The 18,740-nt window shown below is 44.3% G+C and overlaps 1 protein-coding gene across 1 annotated transcript in view; it reads left to right on the top strand.

The window, feature by feature from the left end:
- The window catches only part of LOC115175839 (NADP-dependent malic enzyme-like), a 141,148-nt gene that overhangs the window by 29,876 nt on the left and 92,532 nt on the right, over nt 1-18,740 (top strand). Inside the window, exon 2 of the mRNA XM_029735395.1 lies at nt 15,236-15,369. Within this exon, the coding sequence (XP_029591255.1) occupies nt 15,236-15,369 (134 nt within the window). The remainder of the gene's footprint in view (nt 1-15,235; nt 15,370-18,740) is intronic.

Genomic DNA, 18,740 nt, shown 5'->3' with positions numbered 1-18,740 from the left:
CCAGGGCAAATTGCAGAGGTCTTGAAAAAGAAGGGTCAACACTGTAAATATTGACTCTTTGCATCAACTTCATGTAATTGTCAATAAAAGTCTTTGACACTTATGAAATGCTTGTAATTATACTTCAGTATTCCATAGTACAATCTGACAAAAATATCTAAAGACACTGAAGCAGCAAACTTTGGAAATTAATATTTGTGTCATTCTCAACTTTGGTCACGACTGTACTGTAGTGTGTTTGTCCTCTCTTAGTCGGCGCTAAAGAGCACTATTCTTCGCAACAGCTTCTGTACCATTGCACAATCTTGATTTCTTCTCTGAGTTTGTGTTTGTGTGTGTGTGTCAGGTTGTTGAAAGCATATTGGAATGAGGTGTGTGAGTCAGACTCTCACCAAGCTGTTTGATTGTGGTAAACCCAGTCAGGTCACAGACAACCAAATTACTCATACTTCCAATGACAGTATGCTTTAACTTACCATTTTCTGACTTTACAATATTAGCCGTTCTGGAATCATCTCAGCTCTTCCAAATAATCTTACTTTGCATTTCTCAAACATATTTATTCTAGTACAGTATAATGGTGTCCATATGGGCAGGTTTCCAGACAATGACTCCTTGTCATTTCAGTAGAAAAGCAAGTCCATCCCTGCTCTCACTGTCCACCAATGAAGACCCAATGGACCCCAATCACATGCAAGACCTTAACCCAGATGATGTGTGGTCTGAAGAACACGTTGTAGTAATAGTGTGGTTTAGCTGATGGGTGGCCATGTTTTACGGTAATAGCCTTCATTCCCTGTTTCGTCAGCTGGGGGGTTTTAGACTGAGTACTGCCCTGGGACTTAGCCTACTTCAGACCCAGCAGAAACTCCAAGGCCACCTCCAGTGGGGTGCAACATTACATAGTGCTCAGATATAAATATTGTATGTAGAACAGAAATGCTTCACTGTCATGTAGAATAGAGAATCATGTCAGCTCTATGGAGGACATTTCTATCTGCAAAGTTACATATTGTTGCACCTCCTGAATACCAGCCAGATCAGCTTAAAGCTGAACACAGGGCTTCAACACTACAACACCTCTTAGTTCCTTTTCAGCATCTTCAACAGTTTCATACAGCAGTTGGCCATGTTGATCGATGAGCCTCATGTGCCAAGAAGAGCCCTTTGTGGGCTGATGAGTCCAGGGCTGTACACTGTGGAATTGCAATGAACAGAGTTAATGAGTCTTTATCCACACTTTGTCCTTTCGATTGTGTGCACTTCCCTTGTGCCCTATACGCCCTACAGTGGGGAAAGCATCAGTGGAGGTGCAGGGGGTCAGCTCAGCGCTCTCTCTCTCTGGGATGAACAGAGCACTCCAGTCCCCCTTCCATAGCGCTCGGGGGAGCAGCAGAGTCCAAACCTTATCCATCTGTATATTCTGCCAAACATTATCCATCTGTCTTCCATGAAGGGCTTATGTTTCTGTATCTAATCTCAGACTGGGGTGAGTGGGGTGTCTGGCCTAGGTCTCGCTCAATCGGTGTCTTTTCTCTTCAAGAGGAGGGGGCTTCGCTTCCACCGAAACAGAGTACTCAGGGGGCAATTCAGGAAATGTCAACAGCGGGAGGGCAAATTGTACTTCAGGTTGGAAGAGACAAATTATGAGCAGTGTTACAGATGTAAGATTTTAATTTGATCACCTTGTTGCAGGATAACTTTCCTGCAGTGTTGGACATTTTAAACTTTTAGTGTATTTGAGGTTAAACTAGGCAGGGCCCTGAACCTCTCTCTGTATTTGGGTTTGTGGGAGGTGTGAGATTACATGGTTGGGGCATGAGAAGGGCCAGTCAAACTTCTGAAAATCTCCCTCCAGAATGAATAACCCAAACAACGCTGCTTTTGAACTCTGGAACACACGGAAGGATTTTTATCAGTTTGAAAATAACATACTTTTATATTCTATGCTTACACCATCTGGTCTACTAATTACCCGTTTCCTTGTGTACTGTGTGTTCTTGGGGTAGGCTTGGCCGTGGCAGTGTGGCCTGAGCTGGAGGGTGGCATTGCCCCATGGGCAGATTACAGGTCTGCTTGGTTACCACTAGCTCCTGGAACATGGATCTGCGGGCGACACGTGTTGGCACAGGGAGCGGGCACCTTAGATGTGGTACGCCACATGTGGAAGCATTCTAGTCCACCCTGCCCAACCCTGCCCAGCCCTCGACTCCCTAAGCGAAAGAGAAAAGCTTTGCAACAATCAAACTTTAAAACTATAGGACAAGCAATCAAAAAGACAAAAGCTGTGTGTACGTGTGTCCAATTGAGTGTGTAAACTATATATACAAAAGTATGTGGACACTCCTTCAAATTAGTGGATTTGGCTATTTCAGCCACCTGTTGTTGACAGGTGTATAAATTTGAGCACACAGCCATTCAATCTCCATAGACAAACATTGGCAGTAGAATGGCCTTACTGAAGAGCTCAGTGACTTTCAACGTGGAACCATCATAGGATGCCACTTTTTCAACAAGTCAGTTTGTCAGATTTCTGCACTGCTAGTATTGCCCCGGTTAACTGTAAGTCAAGTCAAATAAAATGTTCTTGGTCACATGGTTAGCAGATGTTAATGCGAGTGTAGAGAAATGCTTGCTTGTGCTTATAGTTCTGACAGTGCAGTAATATCTAACAAGTACCGTAATTTCTGGACTATTAAGCGCACCTGAATATAAGCCGCACCCACTGAATTAAAAAATATATATTATTTTGAACATAAATAAGCTGCACATGTCTAGATGACATGGAGGGCCCCGTAGTTTGCCCCCGATGATGTGTTGTGCAGACTGCACCACCCTCCGGAGAGCCTTGCGGTTGAGGGCGGTGCAGTTGCCTTACCAGGCTGTGATTACAGCCCTAAAGGATGTTCTCGATTGTGCATCTGTAAAAGTTTGTCAGGGTTTTGGGTGACAAGCCAAATTTCTTCAGCCTCCTGAGGTTGAAGAGGCGCTGTTGCACCTTCTTCACCACACTGTCTGTGTGGGTGGGCCATTTCAATTTGTCTGTGATGTGTATGCCGAGGAACTTTAAACTTTCCATCTTCTCCACTGCTGTACCTTCGATGTGGATAGGGGGGTGCTCCCTCTGCTGTTTCCTGAAGTCCATGATCATCTCCTTTGTTTTGTTGATGTTGAGTGAGAGGTTATTTTCCTGACACCACACTCCGAGTGCCCTCACATCCTCACTGTAGGCTGTCTCGTCGTTGTTGGTAATCAAGCCACTACTGTTGTCATCTGCAAACTTGATGATTGAGTTGGAGGCGTGCATGGCCACACAGTCGTGGGTGAACAGGGAGTACAGGAGGGGGCTGAGCACGCAACCTTGTGGTGCCCCAGTGTTGAGGGTCAGCGAAGTGGAGATGCTGTTTCCTACCTTCACCACCTGGGGGCGGCCCGTCAAAGTCCAGGACCCAATTGCACAGGGCGGGGTTGAGACCCAGGGTCTCCAGCTTGATGATGAGCTTGGAGGATACTATGGTGTTGAATGCTGAGCTGTAGTCAATAAGCAGCATTCTTACATAGGTATTCATCTTGTCCAGATGGGATAGTGCAGTGTAATGGCGACTGCATTGTCTGTGGACCTGTTGGGGCGGTATGCAAACTGAAGTGGCTCTAGGGTGGCCGGTAAGGTGGAGGTGATATGATCCTTGACTAGTCTCTCAAAGCACTTCATGACGACAGAAGTGAGTGCTACGGGGCAGTAGTCATTTAGTTCATCTTTGCCTTCTTGGGAACAGGAACAATGGTGGCCATCTTGAAGCATGTGGGGACAGCAGACCGAGATAGGGAGCGATTGAATATGTGCTGTTATTGTGAAGTGGAAACATCTAGGAGCTACAATGGCTCACCCGCGAAGTGTTAGGCCACACAAGCCCACAGAACGGGAGCGCCCAGTGCTAAAAATCGTCTGTCCTCTGTTACAACACTCATTACAGAGTTCCTAACTGCCTCTGGAAGCAACGTCAGTACAAGAACTGTTCGTTGCGAGCTTCATGAAATGGGTTTCAATGGCCGAGCAGCCGCACACAAACCTAAGATCACCATGCGCAATGCCAAGCGTCGGTTGGAGTGGTGTAAAGTTTGCCGCCATTGGACTCTGGAGCAGTGGAAACGCTATCTCTGGAGTGATGAATCACGTCAGTCCAACAAAGGAATCTGGGTTTTGCGGAAGCCAGGAGAATGCTACCTGACCGAATGCATAGTGCCAATTGTAAAGTTTGGTGGATGCGTAATAATGGTCTGGGGCTGTTTTTCATGGTTCGGGCCAGGCCCCTTACTTCCAGTGAAGGGTAATCTTAACGCTACAGCATACAATGACATTCTAAATGATTCTGTGCTTCCAACTTTGTGGCAACAGCTTGTGGAAGGCCCTTTCCTCTCATCATGACAATACCCCTGTGCACAAAGCGAGGTCCATACAGAAATGGTTTGTTGAGATTGATGTGGAAGAACTTTACTTGGCCCGCACAGAGCCCTGACCTCAATCCCATTGAACACCTTTGAGATGAATTAGAACGCCGACTGCGAGCCAGGCCTTAATCGCCCAACATCAGTGCCTGACCTCACTAATGCTCTTGTGGCTGAATGGTAGCAAGTCCCCGCAGAAATGTTCCAACATCTAGTGGAAAGCCTTCCCAGAAGAGTGGAGGCTGTTATAGCAGCGAAGGGCGACCAACTCCATATGAATTCCCATGCTTTTGGATTGAGATGTTTGATGAGCAGGTGTCCACATACCTTTGGTCATGTAGTGCATGCGTGTCTGGTTGGACAAGAATGCATCTTTTTTTGTGTTTGAGTGAGTGCAAACATTCACCAACAATGAACAGAGGAATCTATTCCATTGATGATTAATGGAAAGTGGAAACCGCATTATTATTAATCCATTTTCTATTTTATCTCACGATGTTCCAATTGTATGTTTTCCTTTCGAGAGCCTGGGCTTACCAGAACTCAACCCCAGTTACTGACTGACTGAAACAGCAAAAAGTGTTTAACAACACATTGTTCCATTGTTTCTCAACAAACTAATTCCTGCTCCACCACCTCAACAAGTGGAAATGTTTGTGAGTTGAACAGTTTAAAATATGGCACCCATATTAGGAACACAATCCTTCACCATCTTATCTCATCACTCTCCAGCTTTTATCTGGTTTGTTTTGGAGAATGGCTTTCCTCAGTAGCTATCTGAGGGCCTCACCAGGCTGTAGTGACTGACAGGGTCTGTGGTGGTTGATTGAGAGGATAGCCCGTAAATAGAACTGGCTAAGTTCAGGGTGGACGCAGGCCGATATATAGCTAGTCAGTCACACACCAAATCCACTTGCCGGTTCCCACAGTGACCCTGCCAGGAGCTGCAGACCATTTCGATATAATATTTCTTGACATCAAAGCATGCAGTGCCCTACCCTCTCCTCCTGCTCATTCTCTCCTCCCCCCTTCCACGTCACCAGCCCAGCCATCCATGTCCCCAATCGGAAGGTGGTTCCATAGTTCCATACTCAGTGACTTGCCCTGTCGGCCCACGCTCCCTGATCCATTGTCGGGGACATTAATTACTCATTTGGGCTGGGTTCCATGGAGGGTCTCCATTTCACATATTACACTAGGAGCCTTTGAGCGACCACAGAACTGTGCGAGCAATTATTCTTAATGAGACTGAGTCCATGGGTCATCTCACTCTCTCAGACATGCCGTGACATTTAGCTCTGACACAGACAAACCCCTAACTGTGTCAGTGCTGCTACTGTGTGGGCCACTGTTTGTTTTAATGCTTGTCCAAATGCACACAATTATTCAAGAGAACAAGTTTGTGTGTGCGTGCGTGGATGGGTACGTGTGCGCGTTCAGGCAAGTGTGGCTGTTTTGCGTGCGCTTGTGTGCATATGCCAGGGGTGTCAAACTCATTCCGTGGAGGGCCTAGTGTCTGCTGGTTTTAGTTTTTTTGTTTCAATTAAGACCTAGACAACCAAGTGAGGGGAGTTCCTTACTAATTTAGTGATCTTAATTCATCAATCAAGTACAAGGGAGGAGCGAAAAACCCGCAGACACCCTCCATGGAATTATATTGACCAGATACTCAAGTGGCTGCGCTAACAATGAAACGAAATGTCTTTAAAAATGGATGGCAGCCGAGAGGAGGCAAGATGTGGGAGCATTCTAGCTAATGAGAGGGCAGATATGCGTGTGAACAACAAGCATAAAGTTTTTTTTTTCTGTTGCCGGGATGTTTTTTAATTGAACCTTTATTTAACTATGCAAGTCAGAATGACAGATTTTTACCTTGTCAGCTCAGGGATTTGATCTAGCAACCTTTCGGTTACTGGCCCAACACTCTAACCACTAGGCTACCTGCCGGATGTACCTACTACCTAACGTGTCCTACTTACAGTTGAAGTCTGAAGTTTACATAGACCTTAGGCAAATACATTTAAACTCAGTTTTTCACAATTCCTGACACTTAATCCTGGTAAAAATTCCCTGTCTTAGGTCAGTTAGGATCACCACTTTATTTTAAGAATGTGACATTTCAGAATAATAGTAGAGAGAATGATTTATTTCAGCTTTTATTTCTTTCATCACATTCCCAGTGGGTCAGATGTTTACATACACACAATTAGTATTTGGTAGCATTGCTTTTAAATTGTTTAACTTGGGTCAAACGTTTCGGGTAGCCTTCCACAAGCTTCCCACAATAAGTTGGGTGAATTTTGGCCCATTCCTCCTGACAGAGCTGGTGTAACTGAGTCAGGTTTGAAGGCCTCCTTGCTTACACATGCTTTTTCAGTTCTGCCCACAACTTTTCTATAGGGTTGAGGTCAGGGCTTTGTGATGAACATTCCAATACCTTGACTTTTTTGTCCTTAAGCCATTTTGCCACAACTTTGGAAGTATGCTTGGGGTCATTGTCCATTTGGAAGACCCATTTGCGACCAAGCTTTAACTTCCTTACTGATGTCTTGAGATGTTGCTTCAATATATCCACGTAATTTTCCTTTCTCATGATGTCATCTATTTTGTGAAGTGCACCAGTCCTTCCTGTAGCAAAGCACCCCCACAACATGATGCTGCCACCCCCGTGCTTCACGGTTGGGATGATGCTCTTTGGCTTGCAAGCCTTCCTCTTTTTCCTCCAAGCATAACGTCATTATGGCCAAACAGTTCTATTTTTGTTTTATCAGACCTCCTTTGTCCCCATGTGCAGTTGCAAACCGTAGTCTGGCTTTTTTATGGCGGTTTTGGAGCAGAGGCTTCTTCTTTGCTGAGCGGCCTTTCAGGTTATGTCGATATAGGACTCGTTTTACTGTGGATATAGATACTTTTGTACATGTTTCCTCCAGCATCTTCACAAGGTCCTTTGCTGTTGTTCTGGGAATGACTTGCACTTTTCGCACCAAAATACGTTAATCTCTAGGAGACAGAACGTGTCTCCTTCCTGAGCGGTATGATGGCTGCGTGGTCCCATGGTGTTTATACTTGCGTGCTATTGCTTGTACAGATGAACGTGGTACCTTCAGGCGTTTGGAAATTGCTCCCATGGATTAACCAGACTTGTGGAGGTCTACAATTTTTTGAGGTCTTGGCTGATTTCTTTTGATTTTCCCATGATGTCAAGCAAAGAGGTACTGAGTTTGAAGGTAGGCCTTGACATACATCCACAGGTACACCTTCAATGGACTCAAATGATGTCAATTAGCTTATCAGAAGCTTCTAAAGCCATGACATCATTTTCTGGAATTTTCCAAGCTACTTAAAGGCACAATCAACTTAGTGCATGTAGACTTCTTACCCTCTGGATTTGTGATACAACAATTGTTAGAAAAGTTACTTGTCATGTGCGAAGTAGATGTCCTAACTGACTTGCCAAAACTAGTTTGTTAACAAGACATTTGTGGAGTGGTTGAAAAACGAGTTTTAATGACTCCAACCTAAGTGTATAAAAACTTCCGAATTCAACTGTATATCATTACACTCGTAACAACCTAAGCATTACGAAACGTCTATTTGATCAAATAAACCACATGTAGCAAACGAGCCATTACATTTTTGTTAATCAAATTCGACGCTCTCTCATTGACCTCCTATAAACTCAGTAAAAAAAGAAACGTCCTCGAACTGTCAACTGTGTATATTTTCAGCAAACTTAACATGTGTAAATATTTGTATGAACATAACAAGACTCAACAACTGAGACATAAACTGAACAAGTTCCACAGACATGTGACTAACAGAAATGGAATTATGTGTCCCTGAACAAAGGGGGGGGGGTCAAAATTAAAAGTAAGTCAGTATCTGGTGTGGCCACCAGCTGCATTAAGTACTGCAGTGCATCTCCTCCTCATGGACTGCACCAGAGTTGCCAGTTCTTGAGATCCGGTCTCTTCGCTGGCCATGGCAGAACACTGACATTCCTGTCTTGCAGGAAATCACGCACAGAACGAGCAGTATGGCTGGTGGCATTGTCATGCTGGAGGGTCATGTCAGGATGAGCCTGCAGGAAGGGTACCACATGAGGGAGGAGGATGTCTTCCCTATAACGCACAGCGTTGAGATTGCCTGCAATGACAACAAGCTCAGTCCGATGATGCTGTGACAGACCATGACGGACCCTCCACCTCCAAATTGATCCTTCTCCAGAGTACAGGCCTCGGTGTAACGCTCATTCCTTCGACGATGAACGTGAATCTGACCATCACCCCTGATGAAACAAAACCACGACTCATCAGTGAAGAGCACTTTTTGCCAGTCCTGTCTGGTCCAATGACAGTGGGTTTGTGCCCATTGTTGCCGGTGATGTCTGGTGAGGACCTGCCTTACAACAGGCCTACAAGCCCTCAATCCAGCCTCTCTCAGCCTATTGCGGACAGTCTGAGCACTGATGGAGGGATTGTGCGTTCCTGGTGTAACTCGGGCAGTTGTTGCTGCCATCCTGTACCTGTCCCGCAGGTGTGATGTTCGGATTTGGCGATCCTGTGCAGGTGTTGTTACACGTGGTCTGCCACTGCGAGGACGATCAGCTGTCCGTCCTGTCACCCTGTAGCGCTGTCTTAGGCATCTCACTGTACGGACATTGCAATTTATTGCCCTGGCCACATCTGCAGTCCTCATGCCTCCTTGCAGCATTCCTAAGGCACGTTCACACAGATGAGCAGGGACCCTGGGCATCTTTCTTTTGGTGTTGTTCAGAGTCAGCAGAAAGGCCTCTTTGGTTTCCTAAATTGTGATAACTGTGACCTTAATTGCCTACCGTCTGTAAACTGTTAGTGTCTTAACGACCATTCCACAGGTGCATGTTCATTCATTGTTTATGGTTCATTGAACAAGCATGGGAAACAGTGTTTAAACACTTTACAATGAAGATCTGTGAAGTTATTTGGATTTTTACATATTATCTTTGAAAGACAGGGTCCTGAAAAAGGGATGTTTTTTTTTTTGCTGAGTTTAAAAACTCTTCGCTTGGAGTGAAAAATACAAATAATGCCACCTGCTGGAGAAGACAAATGTTTGGCCCAGTTATCCCTTTCGCTTCGCCTCTTCCTCTCTGGTTTGGCATATGCAGTCACACATCTGAGGCTTGATCGCATATAATAATTCACCACATATGAAGCTCGATTCATGCATTTTAAAACCCTTGCTTCATTTCCAGAGCTTCTAGTCTCCAATATGTCTCATGGTCAGTTGTATGAGCCACCTAAACAGCTGTATAATGGCCAGTGCAGTCCAAAGCCTTTTAAGGAGACACCCTTTATGATGTTAACCACTGGCTCTTAGCAAAATAGAATGTATCTTTTGATTATGAGGAAGGTAGTAATTCCAAGCTGGCTGTATTGAGTGTCTGCTCCTCAGGTCATTTAAGTACATACTCAGTCAAGCCTGGAGAAAGGACATGCACAAAGAGGGAACATTAACTTTATTGAAATAACAAACAATGTTCTTAAACAGCAGAACAAAAGAGAATTGTACCTAATCATCATCGAAATCACATTCAGGGTAGGGTGTGTTTTTGTATGTGTTTTAGCTCTAACACAAGGGACAAGTGTCAATGTCAATAGGAACAGCTACCATGGTTACATCTGACCAAAAGTGGTTGATGTACTTTAGGCTTTACTGTATTATAATGTACTGTTATGTGGCAGTATGGAAAACCACAAATCCATGACTAGTGTAGGCTTTGGGCTGTGACTAGACACACTGTTGGCCTGCTGACAGAAATTGAGTGCAGTGACATCAGACCATGGGTCCACTGACAGGTACAATAGATGACATCCAAGCTGTCAACCTCTCAGCCCAAACGTCCCCCGGTATTTATAATAGAATCTGTGTGAAGGCTCCTCGATAGAAATTTTACAAAAAAACATTGCTGATTTGAGAAGTGATCAGGCAAATACTTATCCTGTTCCTCAGATGTTCTGCCAAGAGGATTCTGTGTGTTTGTTTTCCTGTCTGTGATGTTGTGCACTGTGTATGCATGCACTGTAAACTGTGTTGTCCCAGAGTCATTAGCCCCAAATTCAGTTGAGACCAAACCCAATAATGTTACAGTGAGGGGAAAAAAGTATTTGATCCCCTGCTGATTTTGTACAGTGGATTTAAAAAGTCTACACACCCCTGTTAAAATACCAGGTTTTTGTGATGTAAAATAATAAGACAAAGAAATCATGTCAGAACTTTTTCCACCTTTAATGTGACCTATAACGTGAACAATTCAATTGAAAAACAAACTGAAATCTTTGAGGGGGGAAAATAAAAATAAACTCACAATAACCTGGTTGCATAAGTGTGCACACCCTTAAACTAATACTTTGTTGAAGCACCTTTTGATTTTATTACAGCACTCAGTCTTTTTGGGTAGGAGTCTATTAGCATGGCACATCTAGATGTGGCAATATTTGCACACTCTTCTTTGCAAAAGCACTCCAAATCTGTCAGATTGCGAGGACATCTCCTGTGCACAGCCCTCTTCAGATCACCCCAGAGATGTTCAATTGGATTCAGGTCTGGGCTCTGGCTGGGCCATTCCAAAATGTTAATCTTCTTCTGGTGAAGCCATGCTTTCGTGGATTTGGATGTGTGCTTTGGGTCGTTGTCGTGCTGAAAGGTGAACTTCAGCTTTCTAACGGACGCCTGAAGGTTTTGTGCCAAAATTGCCTGGTGTTTGGAATTGTTCATAATTCCCTCCACCCTGACTAAGGCCCCGGTTCCAGCTGAAGAAAAACAGCCCCAAAGCATGATGCTGCCACCACCATGCTTCACTGTGGGTATGGTGTTCTTTGGGTGATGTGCAGTGTTGTTTTTGCGCCAAACATACCTTTTGGAATTATGTCCAAAAAGTTCAACCTTGGTTTCATCAGACCATAACACATTTTCCCACGTGCTTTTGGGGGACTTGATGTTTGTTTTTGCAAACTTCAGCCGGGCTTGGATGTTTTTCATTGTAAGAAAAGGCTTCCGTCTTGCCACCCTACCCCATAGCCCATTCATATGAAGAATACGGGAGATTGTTGTCACATGTAGCACACAGCCAGTACTTGCCAGAAATTCCTGCAGTTCCTTTAATGTTGCTGTAGGCCTCTTGGAAGCCTCCCTGACCAGTTTTCTTCTCGTCTTTTCATACATTTTGGAGGGACGTCCAGTTCTTGGTAATGTCTCTGTGGTGCCATATTTTCTCCACTTGATGATGACTGTCTTCACTGTGTTCCATGGTATATGTAATGCTTTGGAAATTCTTTTGTACCCTTCTCCTGACTGATATCTTTCAACAATGATCCCTCTGATGCTTTGGAAACTCTCTGCGGACCATGGCTTTTGCTCTGAGATGCAACTAAGAAAATGTCAGGAAAATCCTACTAGAACAGCTGAACTTTATTTGTGATTAATCAGAGTTACTTTAAATCATGGCAGGTGTGTAATGACTTCTATTTAACATGAGTTTGAATGTGATTGGTTAATTCTGAACACGGCCACATCCCCAGTTATAAGAGGGTGTGCACACTTATGCAACCGGGTTATTGTAAGGTTTTTATTTTTCATTTTTCCCCCTCATTATAAGTCACATTAACAGTAGAAAAAGTTCTGACATGATTTATCTTTGTCTCATTCTTTTACTTCACAAAAACCTGGCATTTTAACAGGGGTGTGTAGACTTTTTATATCCACTGTACGTTTGCCCACTGACAAAGAAATGATCAGTCTATAATTTTAATTGTAGGTTTATTTGAACAGTGAGAGACAGAATAACAACAAAAAAATCCAGAAAAACGCATGTCAAAAATGTTATAAATTGATTTGCATTTTAATGAGGGAAAAAAGTATTTGACCACCTCTCAATCAGAAAGATTTCTGGCTCCCAGGTGTCTTTTATACATGTAACGAGCTGAGATTAGGAGCACACTGTTAAAGGGAATGCTCCTAATCTCAGTTTGTTACCTGTATAAAAGACACCTGTCCACAGAAGCAATCAATCAGATTCCAAACTCTCCGCCATGGCCAAGACCAAAGAGCTCTCCAAGGATGTCAGGGACAAGATTGTAGACCTACACAAGGCTGGAATGGGCTACAAGACCATCGCCAGGCAGCTTGGTGAGAAGGTGACAACAGTTGGTGTGATTATTCGCAAATGGAAGAAACACATAAGAACTATCAATCTCCCTCGGCCTGGGGCTCCATGCAAGATCTCACCTCGTGGAGTTGCAATGATCATGAGAACGGTGAGGAATCAGCCCAGAACTACGCGGGAGGATCTTGTCAATGATCTCAAGGCAGCTGGGACCATAATCACACAGAAAACAATTGGTAACACACTACGCTGTGAAGGACTGAAATCCTGCAGCACCCGCAAGGTCCCCCTGCTCAAGAAAGCACATATACAGGCCCGTCTGAAGTCTGCCAATGAACATCTGAATGACTCAGAGGACAACTGGTGAAAGTGTTGTGGTCAGATAAGACCAAAATGGAGCTCTTTGGCATCAACTCAACTCGCCATGTTTGGAGGAGGAGGAATGCTGCCTATGACCCCAAGGACACCATCCCCACCATCAAACATGGAGGTGGAAACATTATGCTTTGGGGGTGTTTTTCTGCTGAGGGGACAGGACAACTTCACCGCATCAAAGGGACGATGGACGGGGCCATGTACTGTCAAATCTCCTTCCCTCAGCCAGGGCATTGAAAATGGGTCGTGGATGGGTATTCCAGCATGACAATGACCCAAAACACACGGCCAAGGCAACAAAGGAGAGGCTCAAGAAGAAGCACGTTAAGGTCCTGGAGTGGCCTAGCCAGTCTTCAGCCCTTAATCCCATGGAAAATCTGTGGAGGGAGCTGAAGGTTCGAGTTGCCAAACGTCAGCCTTGAAACCTTAATGACTTGGAGAAGATCTGCAAAGAGGAGTGGGACAAAATCCCTCCTGAGATGTGTGCAAACCTGGTGGCCAACTACAAGAAACGTCTGACCTCTGTGATTGCCAACAAGGGTTTTGCCACCAAGTACTAAGTCATGTTTTGCAGAGGGGTCAAATACTTATTTCCCTCATTAAAATGCAAATCAATTTATAACATATTTGACATGTGTTTTTCTGGATTTTTGTTGTTGTTATTCTGTCTCTCACTGTTCAAATAAACCTACCATTAAAATTATAGACTGATAATTTCTTTGTCAGTGGGCAAACGTACAAAATCAGCAGGGGATCAAATACTTTTTTTTCACTGTGTGTATATATATATTTTTAAGAAAATCTGCGAAGGTTTGAAAATGTGCCTGCGGTTAGTACGACGTCAAGAACACTACATTTTATTGCACTGTATGCTTTTCTACTTCACTCTCTCTGCATCCATGTAATCAAACCCCTCAGCCAGATTTAAAAGTGCCAATTCCTTGAAAAAGCTATACATTTAGGCCGAGCCCTCGTGGGGTGCGTTCCAAAACACAGAAGTTGCACCACAACTTCAATTCCATCCCAGCAGCGACAGGATCTGGTGTGTTCAGCAGACCTGTATTTTATTATGCATAGATGTAAAAATACAGCCAGAGAGTCTAAAACACACTGTCTCTCACAGCTACACACACTCTGATCCCTCTATGGGGCGGTGGCAGCACCTCTATGGATTAGTGGAGACTGGTGTCACTTTAAATCAGAGGTTGGGCTCATTGTAATGGCTAGAATGGAAACCATGTTTTTGATCTGATACCTTTCCATTTATTCTATTTCAGCCATAACAATGAGCCTTTCCTCTTATTTCTCCCTCCACCAGACTCCGTGAGAGAGGAGGGGCAACAGTGGCAACAGCCGATTCACAGATCCAGTAGTGTTCAAGGTCACTACCCAGACGTTAAACGTGTGTTTATTGAGATGCCCGTCTGGAGGTCAGGGTTGTGGTAAAGGTCAAAGGTTGTGGTCGTCAGACAGAGCCTGGTCTCATGGCTGCAGTGTGTATCTTCACGGGGACGGACATCACAGCAGAATGTGAGCAGACAGTCAGAACGTAAGAACATCAGATCAGCCAATAGGGTTCATACTTGAGGGGAACCCCCATCCAGAACAAACACTGGGATAGGACAGATAGGCTACTGCGCTGAGTGTCATCACTCCAGGGATTCTGAAGAGGGATGGATGGATGGATGGATGGATGGAAATGTCCCTGCTTATACAAACTTAGGCTAAAAGTTCAAAGGAAGTTTCACCACGGCAGTCTCAGCCGGTCATGTTGAATGTAAAGGGGATAGCAGGGTTGTAGAAGATACATTTTAAGTAGGTAATGAGATCTGTGGTTTAAACCATTCATTTGGATTTGAACTGGACTTTGAACTGTTTGGCATGTAGGCCTAGCATTCCACAGACCATAGACTTGTACACTTAGAATAACTATTATAACTTTTTTTTTACACAAAGTTCATTTGTAATGTGAAGTTTATCAATTAAAGTACAATCAAAGACAAAATACATACACTCAAGTGCACAGTTTATAGTCAAGACATACAGCAGCACGATAATGTTGAGTAGTTGGGACCAGAGGGCTTACCGTATACAGTAACGTCAGACATTCTTTCTCATCCAGTAGTCCTGCAGAAGCTGGCCCACGGTGGCCTTAAATAGTGGCCTGTGGTGTTATTGTGGTTTAATGGTCTAACAGATCCCCTACTGTGCTCTGGTGTCATGGTGGTGGTCTAACAGATGTCCCTCCTATGGTTCTGTGTGTTTTAGGGCATGGCCTTCTCCCTGGAGGAACGTCTCCAGCTGGGGATCCACGGCCTGCTGCCTCCCTGCTTCCTCAGCCAGGACGTTCAGCTCCTCCGGGTCCTCAAGAACTACGAGATGAAGAGGGACGACCTGGACAGGTGAGACTGAGATCCTGTGTGCGTCTGTCTCGTCTGTCCGCTACGTGCAGGGAGAGAAAAATCACACACCTGGAAGCCTTCAAAGAGACTGAGATTCTGTGTTGTTGTATGTGTCGAATTGCTATGCTTTATCTTGGCCAGGTCACAGTTGCAAATGAGAACTTGTTCTCAACTAGCCTACCTGGTAAAATAAATAAAACATTTCAAAAATGGAAAGAGCCTTCCCCAAACTGTTGCCACATGGTTGGAAACACAGAACCATCTAGAATGTCATTGTATGCTGTAGCATTAATATTTCCCTTCATTGGAACCAAGGGGCCTAGCCCGAACCATGAAAAACGTCCCCAGACCATTATTCCTCCTTTACCAAACTTTACAATTGGCATTATGTATTCGGGCAGATAGCGTTCTCCTGGCATCCGCCAAACCCATATTTGTCCACCGGACTGCCAGATGGTGAAGCGGGATTCATCATTCCAGAGAACTCATTTCCATTGCTCCAGAGTCCAATGGTGGTGAGCTTTACACCATTTCAGCCGACGCTTGGCATTGTGCATGGTGAAGCTGCGTGCTTTAGCTCTCGGCGGTTATTCTTTGAGCTTGTTTGGCCTACCACTTCGCGGCTGAGCTGTTGTTACTCCTAGACGTTTCCACTTCACTTACAGTTGACTGGGACATCTCAAGCAGGGCAGACATTTTACAAACTGACTTGTTGGAAAGGTGGCATTCTAAACTCAGCAAAAAAAAGAAACGTCAATTTTTCAGGACCCTGTCTTTCAAAGATAATTTGTAAAAATCAAAATAACTTCACAGATCTTCATTGTAAAGGGTTTAAACACTGTTTCCCATGCTTGTTCAATGAACCATAAACAATGAATGAACATGCACCTGTGGAACGGTCGTTAAGACACTAATAGCTTACAGACGGTAGGCAATTAAGGTCACAGTTATCAAAACGTAGGACACTAAAGAGGCCTTTCTACTGACTCTGAAAAACACCAAAAGAAAGATGCCCAGGGTCCCTGCTCATCTGCGTGAACGTGCCTTAGGCATGCTGCAAGGAGGCATGAGGACTGCAGATGTGGCCAGGGCAAGAAATTGCATACTGTGAGATGCCAAAGACAGCGCTACAGGGAGACGGGACAGACAGCTGATCGTCCTCACAGTGGCAGACCACGTGTAACCATACCTGCACAGGATTCCTAAATCCAAACATCACACCTGCGGGACAGGTACAGGATGGCAACAACAACTGCCCGAGTTAAACCAGGAATGCACAATCCCTCCATCAGTGCTCAGACTGTCCGAAATAGGCTGAGAGAGGCTGGACTGAGGGCTTGTAGGCCTGTTGTAAGGCAGGTCCTCACCAGACATCACTGGCACCTACGTCGCCTATGGGCACAAACCCACCATTGCTGGACCAGACAGGACTGGCAAACAGTGCTCTTTACTGACGAGTCGCGGTTTTGTCTCACCAGAGGTGATGGTCGGATTCACGTTTATCGTCAAAGGAATGAGTGTTACACCGAGGCCTGTACTCTGGAGCGGGATCAATTTGGAGGTGGTGGGTCCATCATGGTCTGGGGCGGTGTGTCACAGCATCATCGGACTGAGCTTGTTGTCATTGCAGGCAATCTCAATGCTGTGCGTTATAGGGAAGACATCCTCCTCCCTCATGTGGTACCCTTCCTGCAGGCTCATCCTGCCATGACCCTCCAGCATGACAATGCCACCAGCCATGCTACTCGTTCAGTGCGTGAGTGTCAGTGTTCTGCCATGGCCAGCGAAGAGACCGGGTCTCAATCCCATTGGGCACGTCTGGGACCTGTTGGATCGGAGAGTGAGGGCTAGGGTCATTCCCCCCAGAAATGTCTGGGAACTTGCAGGTGCCTTGGTGGAAGAGTGGGGTAATATCTCACAGCAAGAACTGGCAAATCTGGTGCAGTCCATGAGGAGGAGATGCACTGCAGTACTTAATGCAGCTGGTGGCCACACCAGATACTGACTGTTTTGATTTTGACCCCCCCCCCCCCCCCTTTGTTCAGGGACACATTATTCAATTTCTGTTAGTCACATGTCTGTGGAGCTTGTTCAGTTTATGTCTCAGTTGTTGGATCTTAAGTTCATAAAAATATTTACACATGTTAAGTTTGCTGAAAATAGATGCAGTTGACATTGAGAGGACGCTTCTTTTTTTGCTGAGTATATGATGGTGCCACATTGAATGTCACTTAGCTTATCAGTACAGGCCATTCTACTGCCAATATTTGTCTTTGGAAATTGCATGGCTGTGTGTTTGATTTTATGCACCTGTCAGCAACGTGGGTTGCTGAAATAGCTGAATCCACTAATTTGAAGGTGTTTCCAAATACTTTTGAGCATGTAGTGTATCTTGAAATCTTGTTTGCTGGCGAGCAGTACATCTCTCTGTCAGACACTCCAACGCATCAAGTAATTGTAATCCCAAGGTTGGATGAATTTCCATAGTGGCAGGACAGCAGGTCTGCCTCAATAACCATGGTATCTGCAGTCTTCATTTGTGGCTTGTGAATGTGTAGTGCGAGGACTGGTTGGGTTTGTTAATGGGACAGAGAGAGACAGGATTTGTGGTCAATTTGTGGTCAGGAAGACCTTTTAGCCAATGGTGTAAAGTACTTAAGTAAAAATACTTTAATGTACTTCTAAAGTAGTTTTTTGGGGTATCTGTACTTTACTTTACTATACTATTTATATTTTTGACTACTTTATTTTACTTCACTACATTCCTAAAGAAAATAATGTACTTTTTACTCCATACATTTTCCTTGACACCCAAATGTACTCTTTACATTTTAAATGTTTTGCAGGACAGGAAAATAGTCCAATTACGCACTTATCAACAGAACATCCCTGGTCATCCTTACTGCCTCTGATCTGGCGGACTCACTTATCACACATACTTCGTTTGTTAATGATGTCTGAATGTTGGAGTGTGCCCATGGCTTTCCGTAAATTAAAAAAATCAAGAAAATGTTGCCATCTGGCTTGCTTAATATAAGGAATTTAAAATGATTTATACTTTTACTTTTGATACTTAAGTATATTTTAAACCAAATACTTTTAGACTTTTACTCAAGTAGAATTTTACCAGGTGACTTTTACTTATACTTGAGTCATTTTCTATTAAGGCATCTTTACTTTTACTCAAGTATGACAGTTGGGTACTTTTTCCACCACTACTTTTAGCCCACTTGATTTTCCAGCGGGGTGGTATGATGACTAAGAGGTACGGTTGCTATACTGTACCAAACCAATCCTCCAAAACAGCAATTAGGTGTGTTTTATTCCCTTTCCCATGCCCTTTCAATGTCGTCAACAATTTGTCTCATGGC

The sequence above is a fragment of the Salmo trutta genome, chromosome 3 (assembly GCF_901001165.1).
Source record: "Salmo trutta chromosome 3, fSalTru1.1, whole genome shotgun sequence".
NCBI classification, from domain to species: domain Eukaryota; kingdom Metazoa; phylum Chordata; class Actinopteri; order Salmoniformes; family Salmonidae; genus Salmo; species Salmo trutta.
Note: the sequence above shows the minus strand (reverse complement) of the source record. Positions and strands in the feature narration are given on the sequence as shown.